General features: G+C 46.7%; 1 protein-coding gene across 5 annotated transcripts in view; it reads left to right on the top strand.

Moving 5' to 3' along the window:
- Nucleotides 1–9,393: 9,393 nt before the first annotated feature.
- FHOD3 (formin homology 2 domain containing 3) overlaps nucleotides 9,394–22,390 on the top strand; it is a 456,738-nt gene continuing 443,741 nt past the window's right edge. For all 5 annotated transcript variants that reach the window (XM_044243141.1, XM_044243140.1, XM_044243139.1 and 2 more), the window contains exon 1: nucleotides 9,394–9,624. In XM_044243141.1, coding sequence (XP_044099076.1) covers nucleotides 9,460–9,624 — 165 coding nt within the window. In that variant the 5' untranslated portion in view covers nucleotides 9,394–9,459. The remainder of the gene's footprint in view (nucleotides 9,625–22,390) is intronic.

Here is a 22,390-nt window from a genome sequence, read left to right as displayed (position 1 = left end):
TTTGTTTCTGTCTACCTGCCTGCCTGTCTGGCTGTCTCCCTCTCAAGTTTTAATGTATAGAAACTGTACTCAACAGCAGGTCTAGGTTTTGTGTTCATGAGGTTTGCACACCTTAAAAAATCATCCTTAAGAAAAGAATGCAAAATAAACATCAGGTACAAAAAGGGATGTAAACTCACATGTGATAGGAAAGGGCTTTGAAGGGCGTCTGTGCAAGTGAGAGGCTTCAGCGCTGTGACTTTGCAAGTGATCCTCCTTTGCTCGGTTTGCCTGCTGCTCTCCTTTCCCCGTGCAACTGAGCGCCACTCAGACTCTCAAGGGATACATTGTTCCTGCTTTTTGCAGTTTACAGAATAAACCATGTTTTATTCACTTTCTAAAATAAACAGCCACGTGAAGACCTGTCCTGGTTTTTTCTCCCCAACCTGTTGCTGGAAACTAATTGTGTCATTATCACTCTGAGACAGTGACTTGCCTGGGACCCTGCCTGCTCAGGTTCAGGCCAGGACCTGAGATTTCCTTCCCACATGGGTGTCTGAGCTCACTGTTGCCAGGAGTTTATTGTTAGGGACTGAATGTTTTTGTGTCCCCCAAATACACATGTTGAAGCTTAACCCCCAATGTGATGGCATTAGGACGGGAGGCCTTTCGGAGGCATGAGAAAAGAGCCCTCACGAATAGGACTAGTGCCCTTATAAAAGAGACCTCAAAGAGCTTCCTCCCCCCTGCTGCCATGTGAGGACACAGCGAGAAGATGGCCATCTGTGAACGAGTCTGGTAAAATATATGTTTTTGTTTGTTTTTTGTCGCTTTTTGAAGCTAACTAGTTAACTAGTTAAGACATTTTAAGCAGGAAAGATGCAGTCAGCTTATGGAGAAGAATTGGGAATTGGACACTTAGGACTCTTCTACCCCTTCATGATTGCTTTCCAGCAGATGACGTCAATGCACACCTTTTGTATTCTGTGTTTTAGTCTAAACATTTGGCATACTTCAAAATGGACTTCATAATGTTAAGTGGGTGCATAGTTGCATTTATGTATTATAAGTGATTAAAATATACCCCTACTGAAAGATATGTTTCTGGCTTTTAATTTTATAAGTAAGATTGGAATATACTCTGCTTTTAAACATAGCTATTCATGTATTTACTTATTCTCTTATTTTTCCTTCTGCTAGATTATTCTTGAGGAGCCTGAGTCAGATTCCAGGACAATAGCTATGAAGATATTGCTGGGTATAGTCATAACTGTTTCCAATAGAAATGTACCAGTTTATAACTGTAGAATTTCAATAACATACTGGACCAGCCTTTGCGGGTTCCCTAGTCTTGGGCTCCCAGGTGCATCAGTGAAAAATATACTCTCTTTCCTCCCTGGTGTAGCCCCTTGTGCTTATGGCTACTTGTTACTTCCAAGGAGGAGCAGGCATAGTCTGAAGAAAATGAGCCAGAGTGGCTTCAGGATTTAGAGAAAGTAGCAATGTGTCCAGCATGGGAAGTGGGGAGACTAAGGGAAACTTTGCAGAGTGAACAAGTGACCCCATCCCTTCCCCCACTCACCCCAGAAAGTGAGCTGAGGAGGCAAAAAGATGCAGGTCCAATGTCAACATACGTAGGGCCTTGGGCAAAGTTCAAATGGGGCCCATATGCCTTGTGCCTACATATTTAAAATTCATAAGTCAATCAAAATGTTAAGTAAGATGTGTTCGACCAACTTTGACAAATACATCTTTATAACAAGAGAGAAGGACAGATGTGAATTTAGTATTCTGACCCCTTGGCACTCTGCACAAGAATAGGATGATGTAAGGAGAGCTGGCCCAGCCCCTGGTTGCAAGCCATGAACCCTTTTTCTTCTCAACCCTGAGCCATGAACCCCAGATGCGTGGACACCTGATCCCATAGAGCTAAATTCTGCCTGTGCTCCACTGCAAAGAGCCACTCCTTAACCTCATGTCAGGCCTTGGGGTGCCTCTCAGGGAAAAACACACATAGGCCTTGGAAATATGTTCAGTGTCATTTGGGCAGGGGATTCTGTGATCCCAGGTCCCTGGAGAAGAATCTAGAGAGAGAGAGGAGCCAGGTGGACAGGGCTCTTGGTACTATGGGTTCCTTGCCTTTTAGGGAGTGGTGGGTAGAGTGAGGCCCTCTTAGCATGGAGGCTAAGGCAGGGGCCCTTCTTGCTCAGGGTTAAGGGAAGTACTGGTAAGAACTTTTCTGGATAAAGTTAACTACCCCAGAGAAGACCCAAAGGTACTCAAGGAAAAGTCCATTTGCCTACCAGCTTGGTCTACAGTGAAGCCCACCAGGCAAGTAGCTCTTCTATACCTAGACAGTTTTTAATATGAACGAACAACTGAGGATCACAAGAATTTGAGAATGACTTCTGTATAAAAGAAAAAGACTGAAAGTAAGAGGAAAAAAAAACCTCAAAAAAATATAAACAGTGCACTGAAATAAAAACTTTAAAGAAAATGTAATGAATAATATCAGGGAAATCCTGGATATAAGAATAAGATACGTCTAAAAAGGAAAATTAGAGAACAAGAAAGATTTCCCCAAAATTAAAAACCTGAATGCTGGAATTAAAAATTCAGTAAAAGAGAAGGCACATATAGTTGAAGAAATCCTCAAAAATGTGGAACAAAATAGTCAAAGAGATTAACAGATTGGAAAAGTTGAGAAAATTAGAGGATCCATTTGGTGGTCCAACATCCCAACAATAGGAGTTCCAGAAAGAGCAAATGGAAAAAAGCTGTGGAGAGAAAGGGATCAAAAACATGAAACAAGAACATTACCACAAAACAAAGAACAGCATTTCTAGGTGGAAAATACTAAGGGAGTGTCAATATAATGGATGGAAAATAACTCATACTGGGGTGCTTCATTATGAAATTTCAGTATTTTAGGAATAGAGAGAAGGTTCCAAATTTTCCAGAGAGTGGGGAAAGAAAAGGTTACATATACAAAATTGATCATTTTTTCAATGGCAACAATGAAGCAATGCCTCAAAACTCCGAGTGAAAATAATTTTTAACCTGGAATTATATATCACGTGCGTCAGATTGTTGCAAAGTTGTCCACAACACTTACTTATATGTTGGTGTTCATGAGTGACACAGCATAAACTCTGAGTCTAAGGCTCAAGAGACCCTGTGGTTTTTGCTCTTGAACTCTTAGAATGCTATGCTAACACAGACTGTGGGAAGAGGCAAGGTCTACCTTACTGGAGGAGAAGCCACATGGAGGAGACATGAACCATCTCACCTGAAGTCCCCTAGACCAACCAGCTGACAGCCAATACATATTACCAGGTTCAGACAGAGGCTATCTCAGTCCAACCAGCCCCAGTCAAGCTTCCAGATGAATGCGACTGCGTGAGTGACCCCAGCTGAACCCAGCCCAAACTGCAATCAAGAAAAAATGAAACAGTTATTGTTTTAAGCTACTACTTTTTGGGGTGGTTTGTTATGAAACAAAGACTAAATAAAAGAGAAATCAGTACCAAGGAATGAAGTGCTACCATCATGAAACTCCAAAATGTGTGGTATTCGTTTTGGAACTGGGCTGGGGCAGAGGCTGGAAAGGTGGTGAGGGAATTGCTATTCCAGTAGGCATGCAGATCAGGCATGGCTAGCTTCTCAGATACCACACCTCTGATCCAGAGACCTGTGACCTAAACATACAAGTTTTCTGTCCCTTAAACACCTAATCTGCAATGGTGAGACTGGGATGGAATAGACACTTTCATTCAAAAAGAAAGGGACTGTGAGACACACAGCAGTTACTGACTGATGGCAATTCTGAACTCCAGGCAGGACCATGCTGCCTGTTGTTCCTGCTCTGGGGAGTAGGGTCCAGTTCTGTTCCCTGTCATGGTTCCCAAGTTCTCTGTTCTCCAGGGTTCTTAGCTCCACCTTCTGATAGATCCTTACTTTCCCAAACAAAAAGAAACAAAACAAAACCTCAACAAACAAACAAAAAAGGCTCCATGTTTAAGCTGTATAGCTTTATTAACCTGTTTCTTATCCACTGCAGGTTGGAATTTCAGATATTTCTTCTTATTTTGAAGAATTTTAGTTCCCTTTTAGTCCAAATTTGCTGTGATTTCATCAACACAACTATCTTTAAAACTTTATGGATTTTCTGTGAATCTTATTAGGATTTACTCCATGTTCCAAACACTGTATCCATAATTCTTTCTCATTCAGGTCTGTTAAGCTATGGAGTAACAGCCTTAGGATTCTTAGAAACCCCTTTGCTTAAATGAGAATATCTAATAGGCACTGCCTTAAATCTTCCTGAAATCTTATTAAAGGGTCTTACAGCCACATTTTACAATTGATCCCCAGCTGGACAGGCTGGGGATGCAAGATTATTTTATTTTACAACCCAGCAAGACTTAGGCCTTCTATATTTCTGCTAAATTCTGCTTGCAAACAGAATATTATTATATGCAGTTAGAAGCACCTAACCGACACTCTCGATACTGTCTAGAGCTCCCCCAGCTAAGTGGCTTAGTTCATTAGACACATTTTCATTTCCCAAACTACTGTAGGCAGTTGGGTAGTCATTTTGCCAATCGTTTCACTGCTACCTAACATAGCTAACCACATTCGCAGTCTTCAGTTGTAGTTTTCTTACCACTTTTCTGAGGCTAGATCTGGTTTCTTTACATGGTAGTCTCAGGTCAACATTCTAAGAGGGTGAGAGCAGAAGCGGTAAAACTTCTTGATCTCTCATTTCAGAAGTAACACAAAGCCACTTTCAACCTAGCCTATTTGCCAGAGAAAGTCACAAAGCCATCTCCATTCAAGCGGTGGAGAAATAGTCCCACCTTTTATGGAAGAAGTAGAAAAGTCAGGTTGCAAAATTGTGGGACTAAAAGGAGTGGGAAGAATTACCGTGGCCATTCTTGCCAACAAAACAAAAACATTGGACAAGTGTGAGGATAGAGAATGCAAATACTTCCAGACATAAAAGTGATCAAAAACTTTTCTTTTCAGGAAAACACTAGGGTATGTATTGACAAAAATAAGAGTATAAGTCAAGAAAGAATAAGACAAGTGATGGAACCAGGGGCTCCCACACAAGAGAGAAGACAAGGAACTCTCCAGGAAGAGAGGGTTGAGAGAGCCACATTCCATGTGGGAGCAGGAGCATCAAGGACACCCAGGGGAGTATCTCTGAAAAGGATATCTTAGAGGAAGAACACAACACTGAGAAATTATTTGACAGTATTGAAAGAGACATTTTCAGGGCTGTTGCAGGATATGGGAAGACCTAAACAGCTGTTCAGGGGGGAAAAAAAAAAAGCAAGTAAAAAAATTGAAGCAAATATTAACTTCAGAAAAACAGAAAGTTGTACAAGAAATGTCATGTAAACAAGTGCACTACTTGGCACAAAAGTGAACAATATTAATATAATCATCATTTAAAGAAATCATTGAATAAGAATTTAATTAAAATTGTGAGAAAACTGTTTTAGGAAGATGAGAAAGGAGAATGATCTGTAATGAAGCAAAAATCTCATTTAGTGTGAAAGAAAACCAATGTATTATCTAAAACTCATAGTTCAAAATGTATCTGTGTACTTATATTGTTTAGAAATGGGTGCCTCTAAAAAAAATTTGCCTCTAAGAAGTGGGGTGAAATGGGAATGTGGGATGAGAACGGGGGTTGTAAAATAGGGAGTTGATTTTTTTTGTTATAACTTCTTATTACTCTTGACCTTTTAAATTAGAAGAAAGCATTATATTACTATAAAAATGATTTCAAAAAATAAGTTGAGGAAAAAATATTGACTACTAATCAGGAGGAAAAAAATCATTGCTAAAAATAGTCTCAAGGGAGTGTTTGGGGCAAAAATCCTTAAAAGAACTAAGGATAACTTACATAATTAAAAATTTTAAATGTTTCACTTTAGTGCCAGTTGTTGTTAGAAGTTTTGGGACTAAAACTGAGTAAGAAATTCCAATCCCGGAAATTTATAGTTTAGTAGAGCATAGGTAAAATATAGATAAGCATTTTTGAAAAGTGCTACAATAGGGACATGTAGAAAGTAGTCTGAGACCACAAAGCAAAGAGAGACAAGCCTCGTTTGGGGTTGAACTGGAGATGGCTTTCTAAAAGAGTTGACCTTAGAAATGAGTGGTGAAGGATAAGTGGGTTTAGGTGGCCAACTAGATAGGGTAGAGCGTTCCAGATTAGAGAAGCTCACCATGAAAAATCCCAGCATGTTTGGGAAAGGGTAATAAATTCATCATGCTTTGAAACAGGGTAGGAAGCAGGGAATGACCAGGATGAGCCTAGCATGGTAGATTGGGGAAGATCTTAGAGGTTCTTGTGAGTCATGCTAAGGCAGGTGGCATGTAAGAATTTTACCCTAAGGTGTGACGCATTAAATGTGCATCTTAGAATGATCACTGGTTCTGGAGAAGCCAGTAGAAGATCAAATATGGGATTTGCACCTGAGGAAGGGAGACCCACTAGAAGACTAGACAGGAGGAAAGAGGTGAGAAATATTTCAGAGAACGAATCAGTGATACATCCTAGTGACCAGCTGCAAGAGAGAGGAGTCAAAGATGACAGTCAGGTTCACTCATCCATTAGACATCTATTGTGCGCCTTTTCTGTGGTGGGCTGTCTGCCAGGCCCTGGCAGGGGGTATGGGGAGTCATATGGTTGAATATATTTTGGTCATTGCCTTAGAGGGCTTTTTTATTTAGTGGGAACCCAGGAATAAATTAATAGTGACTGTAGCTGTGCTGCCTGTTCTCAAGAGGAGAACAGATTCCAGAGGGACTCAGGAAGAAGCTGCCGAAGGAGGAGGAGAGCCTGGAGTTGGTAGAACTACGGGAGCTGGGGAAGAGAGTTTGGGGAAAGGGTGGTCTGTGGTGACAGATGCTGCCAAGAAAGTGGGCATGGAACTAAGGTGTCCCCTGGATGGGGCAGTTAGGATGGCACTGATGATCTCAGAACGGCAGGGGGGTGCCCTCAGGTGTCGCTGGACGTGGAACGAAATGCTGGTGAAGGTACAGAGAAAGGAATAGTTCTCTCTTTCAGAGGCTAGTCAGGAAGTGAAGGAGAGACAAGCCAGTGAGAGGCAGGCTTTGTAAAGGTGCAGTTTGAAGATGGAAACCACTTGGGTGGTTTTTTTTTTCCTTTCTTTTTTTTCCTTTTCTTGTTGGGACCAGCTACCTAACGTGTAGAGCCTAGCACATAAAGAAAATTTGGGGCCTCTTGCTAAATTATTAAGACTTGCAAGACAGCACCAGCAGGGCACGAAGTCAGTGTGGGGCTCTCCTAAGAGCAGGACTCTGTGACTGCACTGGTCGGATGCCATGAACCCATCCTTGAATCTCAGGGGAAAGAGCCCAGGGAGGAAGGAAGAGTGGAGCTGCTTCGGTGACAGCCTGGTCCCAGAGCAATTGGGAAAGGAGGGACTCAGAGTCCAGATGGAGGTAGAGCCTTGAGCGAGAGAGAGAGAGAGAGAGAGAGAGAGCCTTGAGCGAGAGAGCCTTGGTCATCTACTGAGATGTGGGAGACAGAGGATATGGATGGAGGATGGAGAGGAGGGGGTGCTGGAGACATGAGTTTGCATACTGAACCATCTACAGATAGGAGGGCTAAATGGGTCCCCGAGAGTGGCCCTGAGCTCAGCAGGCATTGGCAGATGCAGCAGGGACAGGAGCCAGCCTGGGACTGACAGGTAGGAGAGGCCCAGGGAGTGGTGTGGCAAGAAGGCTCCTAAGAGGGTGGGCGGGGATTCATTTTGGGACAGTGATGAGAAATGGGGTGGCTGGAAAGACTGGTGGGCTCTCTCAGTGAGGAGGGAGTTGGGGGTGAAAGTGGGAAGGTAGGAGGCGTCTGGCAAGGGAGTAGAACTTGGGGGTTTAGTATTCTGGCCATAAGCTGATGGGGGAGTTGGTGTAGGGCCTGCCCAAAGGACTCATTCAAAGAGTTAAGGAGCAGAAGTAAGGAGAGCTAGGAGTTCTTCTGGAATGAGCAGAAGTGTCATTGATCATTGTCATTTTAAGACCAGGCCTAAGTGTTGCATGTGTGGCAGGGAGAATGCATGGAGGGGGAAAGCTTCAGGTGCTGGTGAAGGGAGCATCTGGCTGGCGAATTCCGCCGAGCGCCCAACGCTTGATCTCAGGCTGTAAATTCCAGCCCCATGTTGGGTATAGAGATTACTTAAAAATTAAATCCTGAAAAAAAAAAAAAAGGTGCCAGTGAAGGGGTCAAGTATGGGACAAGGGTTTCTTTCCTCTTGAAACCAGAAGAAAGGGTGAGAGATGACTTAGAGCCACCTTGTAAATAGACGCGGATGTTATGAGCCGCTAGGTACCAGCCCAGGCAAGGTAAGAGGAACCAGCAACGTGGCCACCACCTGGGAAAGGAGAGAACCGTGGAATTCCTACTGGAAACAGAGGGGGTCGCCCGCGAGCAACGACGCGAGCGGCAGGAGGCGGAGAGGAGTCGTCCGGGGCGCCGGCCTGGCCGCTGCGGGCAGGCTGCAACATTTGCTTCCACGTTCCTCGGTAGCAAGCAGGTCTCTAAGCCTCCACCGCCCCTCCGCAATTCGATGACCTCGTCCGCAGCTCCAGTTAGGCTGCAGTGATACAGAGGGTCAACCAGCGCCCACCAGGTGGTCCCGGTGTCATGCACGGCGCTGGGGTCCTGGGGCAGAACCTGCAGTCCCCCAGTCGTCTCTCCTAGCACCCCCTGGAATTGTTTCTTAGGAGCTGCCTGTGTTCCCCGGCTCACCTTTCTTCCTTTAAGCTTCCTTCTTCCAAAGAAACCTCCCGGTCACCCTTGCCTGGGTGACTGCCACCACCCCGCTTGCTGCCGAGGGCCGTCCCCCTCGCCTGCTGGTGCCCAGCTGGGGGTTTTCAAATCCAGGGAGCAGAAACCCAGCGCCGCCTCCTTCATCTGGAAGGCGTTAAGCCCTCTCCCCGATGCGGAAGACAGGAGGGCGATTCCCTCCAGTTCCCCGAGCTTGGAGGGGTACGGCTCCGCGGGTGCTCCCTGCGCCAAGCGGCGCACGTGCAGCGGGCGGCCCAAGCGGCGCCTGTGCTGCCGGAGTCAGCCCGAGGGGGATCCCCGCCCCGCCGCTGCCGGCAGCGGGCTTGGCGCAGGGCTGCGGAAGCCGCGGGAGCCGTTCTCCCTTTCCCTTTCCCGCTGCAGGTCCCACGGGTCGGGGCAGTGGGGTCGGGCGCTGGGGGCCGGAGGAGGGGAGGAGCCGGGGAAGGAGGGGACACAGGGGCCCGTGGGCCCCGCCCCCGCCCCGCCCCCCGCGGCCGGAGCCCGGGCTGCAGCCGGGCGCGCTGGAGCCTGCGAGCCCGCGAGCCAGCGAGCGGCGGCCGCGGCCTCCCCTGCTCGCGGTGTGACCCCGGCTTTCCGGCCCGCGGCCCCGCCGATCTCGGCGCCCGCGCCCCAAGGGGCAGGGATGCATCATGGCCACGCTGGCTTGCCGGGTGCAGTTCTTGGACGACACGGACCCTTTCAACAGCACCAACTTCCCCGAGCCCAGCCGGCCGCCGCTGTTCACGTTTCGCGAGGACCTAGCGCTCGGCACCCAGCTGGCCGGGGTCCACAGGCTGCTGCGGGCGCCGCACAAGGTACGGCCGACCGGTCCAGGCTGGGTTTTCTGGACGCAGCCCCTGCTGCGGTGCGCGCGGGGGTGGGGGCGCAGCGGGCAGGCTGCGGTAGGCGCAGCCCCCTCCCCCCCCCCCCCCCGCGGGACAGACGCCCAAGGGCAGACCTCCCCCCTCCCCGTTGGGCAGAGGGGCCCCGGGCATCTGCTGGCTGGCGCGGGATCTCCCGGGCGTGAGAGGAGGACAGCCCCGCGCTCCGGCCCAGAGCGGGCGGGGCCGAGCAGGTGCCGCGCCGACCCGAGGCTGGATGGAGAAGGTTCCCGGGCTCGGGGCCGTTAGCTCGGCTGGGTGGGCGGGGTGGAGCTGGAAGCCGGAGGTCGGCCCTGCCACCTGGGCCGACGCTGAGCTGCGCGCGGAAAGAACCGGGGCCCCCGGGACTCAGGTCTAAACCTCTCAGGCCTCTGGGGCTGCTGCGGGCGGCCGCGCGACCCTCGCGACAAAGCACGCTTCCCAGGGGACACCTCCTCCTCCCCCCGCGGGGCATCGCCGGGGACGCCCACTGCGCCCTGAGATAGCGCTCCGAGTAGTCCCCTTTTCTCCCGAGAAGCAGGTGGCCTTGGGAACCTTAGAGGAGCAGTCGCTGTGGGAGGAGGGGCGGGGGCGCGGAGGGGCGGCGCGCGCACAAAGCCTGAGCCTCGCAGCCCGAAATGAGTGTCCCCTGGGAAGAATGGCTTCTCAGTCCACCCGGTAGAGGCTTTTTTCTTCTTTTCTTCTTCTTTTTTAACCCTTTGCAGGAGGACAGGCGTCTTGCAAAGTGTGTGTTGTAAAGAGCTAGGCATTGAAAGCTAGCCATTTGGTTACCCAAGTAAACCCTTCCTCCTACTTAAACAGATTGTACCTTGAGAATTACCTCCCAGCACATTTTTTTTCCTTAGGGTTCATATCAAAGCTTGGAGATGATTTATTCTTTGAAGATCAACATTGATAAATATTTGGAAGAGATAACCCTTGATACCAAAAAGAACAAAATTGATTTTTCAAAATTCTTTAGATTTCTGTATGATGTTCACCTGCCTTGGAAGAGAGGGAGGTTGTATGTGGAAATGGTGAACTTTGGCAGTGCCATTTTTCTCCCTCTATTCGTAGTGTTTCAGTGCTTTACTTCCCTACTTAATTAGTTACCTGTTTTCAGGGGTGAGAAATGGGGCAGTTCTATCTCATTCTCTTCATGTTGGTGCAGAATGGACGTCACTGTTTGGAGGAGTCTCTTTGGTCATAAAAGCAGGTTGGATTAGGAAATGGAGGGACAGAATGATGTATTGTGAATTCAGTTTATCAGAATCACTTTTGTGAATTATTTGGGTCTCAATCTAATCAGTAGATTGAGTTAAAAGTTTTCAAAGGGCTTTTTTTGGCATCACGATATTCCATTCATTATGATCTCTGATTACAGTGATCTTTTGTTGAAACCACAGAGGCTCATAATTGTGGTCCTATGACCTTGAAGTGGTTTTCTTGGATTTCAAACCCTATATACATAGGTTGACCTTTCAAGCTGGAGGCTGAAGTACATTTTTATGTTTCCCTGGAATAGCCCCATAGTCTTGATCCAGTGTCCCTGGTCTGGTCTGGTAGGAGGAAATCCTGATGCTCCAGTGTCTGCTTTCTGCACCACCACACCTCCCGCCCCCAGGAGCCACAGCACTGAAATTGCATTGGCTCACAGAACTTTCTGAGGTGTCCTCTGCAGAAAAAGCAGAGTCAGAAGGTATCCCATAGAACCCCTTGACTTCTTGTCTTGGCAGCCAGCCAGACTTACTCCAGCATCTTTCACTCAAAGACCCCTACAGTATATTCAGATGTTTGGCATTGTTTTCACATCTAGAGCTGAGTGATTGGCTGGTACTATTAGCCAGGGTTCTGTAAAACGGAACTCAGGGCATTTATGTGCCTTAAAGTCTTAATCTTAAAGTCTCGAATCTTAAAGTCGGATGATCCCCTGTGAGAGAGAGCTCAAGAATTTTGATCACGGCCATATCAGTGTACATCCTATGTCACATTGCTAGGGATGTGAGCGCACGGTCTCACTGAATGCCACATGCCTCTGTGAAGGGGATGCTTTTACGATTCCCATTTTGCAGATGAGGAAACTGAGGCCGAGAGCGATGAAGTAACCTAGTTTCTCTGCTGGGAGTCGAGAGCTGAGATTCAAGCCAGGCCTGAGTGTGTTGAGGCCCCCTCTTGGGGCTGCTCTTCTCCCTGGACCAGCCGTGTGGCTGTGGATAGAAGCAGCACCTCCTGGGGGCTCATCCCATAAACCTGGGGAGCTTGCCAAATCACTTTTGTGTGCCAGGTACTTTTTGGCCTGGGGCAGATGAATGTTACAAGCATGAGTAAGAGCCCTGAGGCAGAATTCCTGGGCTGGTAGAGTTCACTTGAGTGGAGGAACAGACAGTTTACCAACCCTGCTGTGAATTAGCTGATGGTGAGGGAGGGGGCAGACTGTCACTCCAGGCCCTGCTGTGAGTAAGGCTGCCCACACCACAGGGAACACTTCTCCCAGGTTGCGCCTGGCCTTGGCAAGATGGGGAGTTCTTGGGGCAGGACCATCTGTGTGATGGACAGGAGGGAGAAGTGTGACCGTAGGACATGCAGACACCCTCGGTGTACCCAGCCGCCCAGCACAAGCAACTCTCCGGGGTTAGTAAACTTCTGTTGCTTGAAGTAGATCACACAGACAGAAAAGTGTTCAGGGCACAGGTGAGCAGCTGGAGGCATGGTCACTGAGTGAACACACCTGCATAAGCAGCATCTGGAAGGACCTGTGGCGGGTTCTCATTTGTATAGCCGCCCTCCTAGCATTCTCCTGTGCTGGGAATCTGTGAGCTGGATAACCTCATAGGTCTTTCCCAGCCCAAACTGGAGTCTATGCATCTTTTCTTTTCTTTTTAAAGATTTTATTTATTTGAGAGAGTGAATGAGAGAGAGAGAGAGAGAGAGAGAGAGAGAGAGCACACACACACGCGTGCCCGCACCGCAGGTGGGGAAGGGGTAGGAGCAGACGGAGAAGAAGAAGCAGACTCCCCGCTGTGCAGAGAGCTCTACTCAAGGCTGTATCCCAGGACCTGAGATCATGACCTGCTTTACTAACTGGGACCCAGGTGCCCCATGTGCATCTTTTCTCAACTTAATGATACATTAATTTAGATCATGTCTGCTAACTCCTTAAGAAGTTAGTTGTTTATTTAACTAGTATCATCTTGGACAAAAGGACATATTATGCTCACTATGCTTTATCTTCATTTTTTCCCCCAAGCTGCTAGTAGTTCCAGGGAAGATAATTAAGTTAATGATGAGTTTGATAACGCAAAGGTCAAAACAGATGCTGTATTTTCACTGGGGAGATGTTTGTTTTGGTGGCTATATGTTCTGTCTGGCCTAGGTAAGGCCTTTTGTTCTCAAATGTTGCATAAGTAGGTGTTTGTTTCTGGTTTAGTGTTTTAGAGAATTATAATTATAGGACTTCTAATTTAGAAAAATCTATACAGTAGAAATAGTAAGTCATAGGCCTTTCAAAATTTAAATGTGTTTGGATTGATTGATACAGAAGGCTAAGGATTCTTGTTTCCTTTTGATAGCCAAAAGTCGAAATGGAGAATATTTTTACAAAAAAAGAGACAACTAGTCTACCTGTTAAAATGGCAATTAAGACCGTAATTTAGTTCAGGAGATGTTTCGGTGCCTTTTGTGGACTAGACAGAATGGAGTGATAGTAGTGACCATGTTCTAGGGACTTGCCTGAGACAAGGAGCGTCCTAGACTTGCACCATCTCGCCATGTCCAGGGATCGCCCAAGTACTGGTACTGTTGCATGTCATAGCAGAAGAAACCCAGAGCAGATGGAATTCCCCTGGTCACATGAATGGGAAGTTTCACAGGTGGCATTTGACACCAGTCTGAGCTCTTAATGACTCTGTTTTATGTGTTGGATGTCTTCCTTCCAGGCAGCCTGTCCATTTGCCAAAGTTCTTTTCCAACATGCTTTGGTGATTCCTGTGCACACTACAGTAGAAGTGGCATGGATTATTTGAGGTCATTTAGTTCAGCCTCTCACTCGGTGGGACTCTGATTTGTCTCCCCTGTTGCAGATAAATTCCTAGAGGAAGAAGACCTGGCTGCTCAGTTCTGCCATGTTTCTCTTGAAGCTAACTAGTGCTAAGATGGCGCGTGCTAAGTTGATTGATCGGTGTTAGTTATAGAACACAAATCCACTGGTATTATTGCTGTAATGAATTTCCACCTTAATCCTCTTAAGGGACACATCTGTTTGCTACATTACATTCAGATTTTTAAAAGATGAGATCACTGGTAAAGTTGGCAAGTGTGTTGTGTCACAGAGCATCTTAGGACAAAACTGAAGAATGTTGTATGAACTGCTAAGAGCATCTCTGTGCCAGCCTAGTTGAATCTGATTCTACCTTAATTAGCTCAGTTGGTTGAAGCTGGGCTATTGAGATCAGGATCATGGGATTGAACTCTTTATGGGTCAACTGGCTTTGCTTCATGCATGGCCACAGACAGCATCAGTAACCCAGCCAGACATCCCGCAGGTGCTGTCAAGGCCCCCTGCAAGGATCTGGGTTGGAAGGGACTGGCAGAAATCTTTGGGGGGCAGGGGAAGGAGGCGTGTAATGGGAGTGTGCTGGGCACTACACGGTAGGCCCCCACGCATAACTTCATTCATCCCCATAACAGCTCTAGCAGGTGGACAATAGTATCCCTAGGTAACAGATGGGGAAACTGAGGCATGGGGAGGCTAAGGAGGTTATCTGAGGCCACACTGCTTTTAAGTGAAGGAGCTGAGATTTAAGGTCAAGTCTTCTTCTTCTTCTTCTTCTTCTTCTTTTTTTTTTTTTTTTTAACTCCAAAGCCTGTAGCCAACTGTGTCCCATTATTAGAAAGCCAGCAGAGCACATGCTTTCTGTGCTGGGGGAAGCGCAGGTGGGGGAGGGGCCGACTACGTTGCCTTCCCACTCCACGGCTGCCTGTCACCGGGCTGTGACTTAAATGGTTGTGCTCGGGTAAATTCGTCCAGTGAGGGAGCTCTGTGAGTCTGTGCCTTTTGTCCTCAAGAATCCAACCTGGGTCCCTCTGGAAAACAACAGGACTGCCTGCCTCCACCCTCCCCCTGCGGATCTGAAATGTTAGTTCTTAATGGTAGCAGATTTAAAACTGATTAACATGCTGAGGCTGCCGCTGAGCACCCCTCCCCCAGCCTTCTTTCTCCTCCAGGGTTTATTCCTCTGTGCAGAGGAAACTTTGAACATTCGGCAAACTTCTCTGCCCTCTTCCAGTCGCCGCTCCTGGCACCCTCCTGGTGATGCCCCTGGTGCCTGTGGCCCACTCTGGGATGTCCCCAGTGTAACCTGGCTTTTGAAGCAGGGACATTTTCAGTCTTGGGCTTGTCAGCGTCGTCAGCTCCTTTACAGAGACAAGCAGACTGCTTTTTGTTTTTGTTTTTGCCTTTCTGGCAATTTTATTGGGAAGTGTTTTTGGATCTTGCTCTGAAGTAAGTAAGAAAGAATGGGGAAAATTAAGTTACAATGAATGTTAAACCTTACCACAGGGGTGCAATCAGCAAAATCCAGATTGTGGGCAATTATAGTCTCTCCAAAAATTAAACTGCAAAGAAAAAAAAAGCAGGGAAACTTAGATTCAAAGAGATTTAAGAGATATATCAACAACCAATTACAATGTATGGCTCTCATTGGATACTAATTCAAACAAACACACGGTTAAATAAATATTTGAAGTCATCGAGAAAACTTGAATAATGACTATTTGATATTAAAGTTTATTAAATTTAAATTAATAAAAATAACATAAATTAATTTGATGTTAAACATTAAAGCATGATAACAATATTGTGGTTATATTTAAAGGCAAGTTTGTATTTTTCAGAGATACATACTGAAATATTTACAGATGAAATTATAGGATGTCTGGAATTTGCTTCAAAATAATACTGGATGAGGGGAAAGTAGGTGGATGAGTTTACGGGGGAATAAGACAGACTGTGAGTCCAAGTTGGATTATCGGTGTATGAGGAGGTCATTATACTGTTTTCTATACTTTTGTATATGTTGAACTTTTTAAATAAAAGAGCTAAAAAATTAGGTTATGAGTTCCAGTGTTCCCTTTGGGATCCGAGTCCTTTCATTAAGTGTCACGGGTGTCCTGGGTGTGTTCACTATGGCTGAGGCCAGTCGTCAGCAAATTTGCTGTTGTGCTTCCACTGGTATTTTTCTTCCCATCCTGATGGTTGCATTCTCCTTAGGATCTTTGAAAAACAAGTGTAGGACATCAGTCTTGTTATGTTTAGGATTTCTTTCTAGACTCGGTCCATTCTTATGATGAAGCCAGCTCAGCAAACATCCATCTCACAGACTCTCTGTTTGGTAAAGGAAGGGTTAAGGTGGAGAATTTATATGAGTAGTTTCAGTAGATGCCCTCCAATTTTTATCACTAAGCTGAGATGTTGCTCAGGCTATAATTAATGATACTGGTATAAATGCCCTCAGTTTCCCAGTGGCTGGTAGAGCCTGTGACTTGCTCTCTTGACCACACTCGAGGTCTTGATTTCCTCTACCATCACCTTGAGTTTGCCTCAGGAGAACCGCCCAGAATGCAGAACACAGCAGTGATGCTGTCATGTATTTGAAAATGTGAGTTGGTGTATGTTGGCACTCTGACAGGCAGCTTTTGATTTCTATGGGCAAGTTAAACCATTTATGGATGAGTTATTGGTGAGGGGGGGGAAGATAGATCATTTAAAAAAATAGATTACCATGCATGAGCAAAATTATATACCAGAAGTTGATCTATTTTTAGAGCCACATAGTAACAAATGGTATTACATTGTGTCTTTTTACAACTTGGGAACATACTTCCTCTTCGCAGCTTAGATTTGTAACCAGAAATCAAAATTTTGAACTCTAAGGGGGAATGTTTAGAACTTAATATCAGGAAAAAAAGTCTCAAAATTGTGAACACATTGGGAAAAAGGGAAAATGTTAAATAGCTTGCCATTCAATATAGCACAACACTCTTAGATTTGGCTAAAGGGACCCAGAAAAATGGATTTGTTGATTACCTTATCAAGTATTTTTAACATTCTCAGAAAGAAGAAAACGCAGAAGGAGACTTTCTTGTTATTGATTAGGCTCTTCTGGTTCTTTGGGCACTAGTATCGTGGCGCTGAATGGAATGCCAGGTCCCCACCAGAGTGCACAGGACACACCAAGTATTATTCTGAAGTTCTCAGAATGGAAGATGTAGCAGACGCAACTTCCGACTGGTCTTCTTCTTCTTCTTCTTTTTTTTTTTTTTAAAGATTTTTATTTATTTATTTGACAGATCACAAGTAGGCAGAGAGGCAGGCAGAGAGAGAGAGGAGGAAGCAGGCTCCCCACTGAGCAGAGAGCCCATTGTGGGGCTCGATCCCAGGACCCTGGGATCATGACCTGAGCTGAAGGCAGAGGCTTTAACCCACTGAGCAACGCAGGTGCCCATCCCCCCGGTCTTCTGATTGGGTGCTTGGGGGAGAGAATGAGGAGGAGGGTCCTTCTGGCTAAGTTGGCGTCACACACGGTACTCCAGCCATTCACTTTGCCTGTTCATACTGGCCAGAGTTTTGACTAAAGGAGTTTATCGCACTTACATTTTATACCACTTTAGTACTTGCTTTGTTTTCCCTGTGATTTCACCTTCCCCAGTCCTCCCCGCGTGATAGTTATCAATCCAGAGTCAAAGGTGAGTCCCTCATGACTCGTGAACACACGCGTGTGATGGTGTCGGCTCTGAGAGAGTGGACTGCGACAATGCTTCCTTCCCCTCCCCTACTGTAATTTAATTAAATGAAATTCAATATTGTTAAGTTTGCTGCACCCCACAAACCTAGCTTTCAAGCCTTGTGAACAGTTATGTGGGGACTTCTGTCTGGTTCTCTGATGTCACCAGGGAGGCTGTGCGCAGCCGAGGTGCAGGGGCGCGGGGCTCCCTGGGAGAGCAGCCGACTGAAGACAGAGGTTGATGATACCCCAGTCCCAGGAGAGTTGGGGGGCTTGGAGCCCAGTCTTCAGCGGTGCCACCCTGACCCACAGGCTCAGAGTAGGCATTGCTGGGCTGTCTGCTCCATTGTCTAGCTGTGTGTCCTCATGCTAACGCCCCACTGGCTGACTGACTGTGCTTCACAGTACATACATCTTGACATCTGGTGGGGTGGACGTTCTCTTCTTGCCTTGCAACATAGACATTAATAGGAAAAAGGTGAAAAAAGGTGAAAGAGGGTCCCTTTAATGGATTTTAATGTGAAGGAAACCTTACCAAACAGGCCTGTGTGACCCATTAAAGAGGGAAGAGAGAGGGGCACCCGGGTGGCTCAGTCGGTTAAGCGTCTGTCTTCAGCTCAGGTCATGATCTCAGCACCCTGGGAAGGAGCCCTGCTTTGGGCTCCATGCTCAGTGGGGAGTCTGCTGTCCCTCCCCCTGCTTACGCTCTCTTTCAAGTAAAATAAAACTTAAAAAAAAAAAAAAAAGAGGAAAGAGAGAGAGAATGTTACTCTTCTGCTCCAAACCTCCCTCACCGCCTGTCCTTCAGGGTCAACTCCAAAGCCCTTGAGTAGCTGACCCACTGGTTCATGAAGGTTAGGTTGGTTGGCCAGTTTTATGGTCAGTTTGGTTTACTGATGTAGCCCTAGAGCCTAGAAGAGTGCCTGGCACAAAGTACATATCCAGTAAGTGGTTGTTGAATGAGCACATTACCATAACATTCAGAGCTGGAGGGAAGGAAGAGTGGTCTCATTCCAACTCTTTCCATGCAGAAGGTCCTTCTGTAAAACCTCTGTCCTATGTGCTCTAGAATGAGAGGGAGTAGTTTCTTCTCCCTTCATGGGCAGCCTTTCCCATTTTTGAGCTCTTTTTGTTAGAATTTATTCTTTATTTGTGCCTGATTTTCACTTTTAGAAGTGGGTTTTCATAGCTTCACAGATGGGGATGGAGATGGGTCTGGATAATTTATTGGCTGACTCTGCCTAAGAGGGTAGAAATAGGATGGATAAGCCCAAAGGGCTGTGACTGCAGGGGTTGGTAAATGGAGTGAGCTGTGACCTGCGGATAGTGCCTAGAAGGGGATGCTGGAAGGATCAAACTGTGTATACCAAGCATACACAGACCAATACAGATAATATTGACTCAGGTAAGGAACACAGACCATATTTCTCCGCATTAACATGACAGGAAAGGAGCTTACCCCGTCATGGTGGAAGTAAAAAGCTCCTTTCCTGTCATGTTAATGCGGAGAAATATGGTCTGTGTTCCTTACCCGAGTCAATATTATCTGTATTGGTCTGTGTATGCTTGGTACCCTAAACTGTCTTCAGACTTGTGTTTCCACCTGGATGTGAACTTAAACTGCATGTTTGGAATCCAGAGTGATGTTGCTGGGGAGAGGTTACCATTAGCAAAGCTGGATTCAAGGAGAAAAAAGACCAAGAGGCAAGGAGTCTACCCACGTGAAACTAACAGAGCATCTGTTCCCAGCACAGAAGGAGCACGTGGGTAAATTTGGAAACTGCAGAAAAGCACACTGAAAAAAATAAAAACCACTCTTCTCACCACCCGAAGGGACCCAATCACTCTTACCACTTTGTGTCTTATCAGGCTTTTAATAGCTAGGCATTTTAAACTGTAACATTATGAATATGTTCCCAAGCCATTAATGCTCTCGGAGCATATCCTCTTTAATGACAGCATAGTGATCCATTCTGTGCCCATGCTGTGGTCCATGGAAGCATTGCTCCCCTGCTTTGTGAGGGAAAGGGCTCGGTCTCTTTTGTTATTTGTTATTTTGTTATTTGTCCCGTGTTTGGTGCTTAATAAATACTCATTAAATGAATGCAGGAGTGAACGAGCCATTGGATGTTTAGGTAGTTGCCAATATAAAAACACAGATAAAGCTGTAATATACATGCTTGCAGAAAGAAAATCCTTGTGCTTATGTCTGATTATTTTCTTAAGATGAATTCCTAGGGATTCAGTTGCTGAGAAGAAAGGGGAAGAATTTATCTTAGATGGCAGCTCTTGCCTCCATTTTAAGAAGAAGGTTGGTGGACACGTTGGAGGGCTGGGGAAGAGCTAGGCCAAGTGGTGAAGTCCAGCTCCTGGGTGACCTTGTCCGGATATGGCAGTTCGCGTCACGACTGAGAGGAACATTAGAATTCTGGGACTACCACCCGGTGGGACTCAGAGAAGGCTGTTGAACCCTTTGTAAATTATGTAAATGTATGTATCCCATTGCCTCTCCCTATTTTGAGGGACAAAATCATGACTATACTTTAAAAGTCAAAGCTAAACTTAGAACTGTTACATTGTATGCATACAAGTAACAGTACTGTGTTCCTAAGACAAAGATACATCTCATTAGATGCTAATGCTTCCAGAAAACTGAGGAGCCTGTATGCTGCAGGTGGGGTAGTCAGTGACTCCACCTCTTTCTAGAGACTTGGCAACACATACAAATCATAAAAATAATTATTTTTGACCCAGGACCCCCCTTACAAGAATTATTTGAAGAGACAGACAAAAATACAGAAATACTCTATGTATAAAGATATTCAAGGATTATATTAATAATGAAGAGCTAAAAAAAACCTCAATGTTCCATGATAAGGGAGATATTAAATATATTATGTTTTATTATGGACAGATTATCAGGTAGCCATTAAAATAACTCATATCCTCGTGCAGGCTGTTATAACAAAATGCCATATAGACTGGGGGGCTTAAACAGCAGACATTTATTTTCTCAATAGTTCTGGAGGCTGGAAGTCCAAGATCAAGGTGCCAGCAGATTTGGTTCTTGGTGAGGTCCTCATTTCTGGCTTGCAGATAGAGAACCACCTTCCTCCTGTGTTCTCACACAGCAGAGACAGAAAGCTCTGGTGTCTCCCCCTCCTCTCTCACTTCCTTTTCCCTCTTCTCCCCCTCCCCTTCCCCCCTTTTCCATTCCTTCCTTCACCCTTTTCCCCCCTTTCCCCCCCTTTTCCCCCTTTTCCACCTTCCCCTTCCCTTCCTTTTCCCTTTCTTTTCTCCCTCCTTCCCTCCCCTCTCCTTCCTTCCTTCCTTCTTTCTTTTGTGGTTTCATACCTTTAACTTCCTTTTCTTACAAGGGTAATCTTATAATCCCACCATGGGGCCCCACCCTCATCTAAACCTAATTACCTCCCAAAGGCTCTTCCTCCTGATACGACACACTGGGAGTTAGAACTTCAGAATATGCATTTGGGGAGACATATTCAGTCCATAACAACCCACGTGAATCATCAAATTGTACAAACGGAAATGTAGCAAAGAAATGTCAAGAATGGAACGAGTAACTTCCTTCTCCCAGACCAGCTCCCGTGGCTCTTCTTCATCTTACTCGTTACAAACGCGCCATGAGAACTGAGTCAGACTCGATTCCTCTGCTCACACCAGGCCCCTCCTCTCCATTCCTGAGTCTTCTTGGCTCTCCTTTGGACTCCGGCTCTGGAAAACAGCTCTCTGATCCGTTCCCCCACCCTGTTCCCTGCCTCCTCCTCCTTTGCTCTGGTGGCTGCCACTATTTACGGGGGGAAGTCCCAGCCCTTCACAGGGACACTCAGGGTTCTCTGTGACCTGGCCTCTCGTCTGCCGCTCCCCCATGGTCCCCGACTGTCCTTCCCTCCCACCCCTTCCCAAACCCTGTGCTAAAATGCTTGCTCTTCTCCTCATAGGCTGCCCTGGATGGTTGTTCAGGTTCTTGCCTCCACCTGGCCTGCCTTTTCAGCCCTCCAGCTGCCCCCAGACCCAGGCGGGCTGTGCTCCATGCGCCCGTCACCCATGGCACCATGTGTCCATCTCCCCACCGGGCGTAACCCTTCCGGAGCGGGAAGTATGTTTAACCTACCTTCCAGTTCAGGGTTCCTAGCACAGTGCCTGACACATAATAAGCCCTAATACATACTTTTTGAATATTTGAATGAATGTTCAGTGGAAAAGTACGGTATGTAGTTACATCATGATGATTATAAGAATTGAGTAGATTTCATTTTTCAAGATCCCTCCTCAGATCCCTGGTCTGAGAACCTGGTTTGCGTGTTACAACGTCCCCACAAACGGCGGGTGAGTGAGGGACAACCAGTTCTTCCAAGTATCGAAACCAGCACATATACCAAGTATCAAAACCTTGTTTTCTGGCCTTTTCCACACTGGGTCTGTGCTAGGATCTCAGAGAGGAAGCCCGGGGTCGGGAAAAGAAGGCCCACCGTCCCGTCAGGGGCATCTCCTGTTGGGGCTGAAGGCTGGGGACGAGGCTGGGTCTCCGCTGCATTGGGTGGTGAGGGCTCCTCCAGGGGGTCTGGTTTGAGGTCTGTTGTGTGAAGCAGCACCGCCTCATGGGCCAGATGTCCCTGTTTGCCTGGTTCCCGGCCTTCCTCATGCCCTTGCTTACTGTTCCTGCCCAGGTTGAGCTGTGGGGAGGGCGAGGAGAGTTGTGAGCATGTGTGAGGGCCAGGGTCGTTGAAGCCGGGGAGGCCGCTGCCGCGGTGGTTAGCGGGAAGCCCCCGGAGGAAGGTGGGTCTGGGAGATCAGAGTGCTGTTGGGAGAGTCCAGCCACCCTTCTTTCCACACAGGAAGCTTCAGCCCTCTGCCAGCCACGGAGGTTGTGGATAGGTTTTATTTCAGGTGATGACACTTGGCTCACAGGGATATAT

Source organism: Neovison vison, chromosome 3 (assembly GCF_020171115.1).
Source record: "Neovison vison isolate M4711 chromosome 3, ASM_NN_V1, whole genome shotgun sequence".
Taxonomy (NCBI): domain Eukaryota; kingdom Metazoa; phylum Chordata; class Mammalia; order Carnivora; family Mustelidae; genus Neogale; species Neogale vison.
Note: the sequence above shows the minus strand (reverse complement) of the source record. Positions and strands in the feature narration are given on the sequence as shown.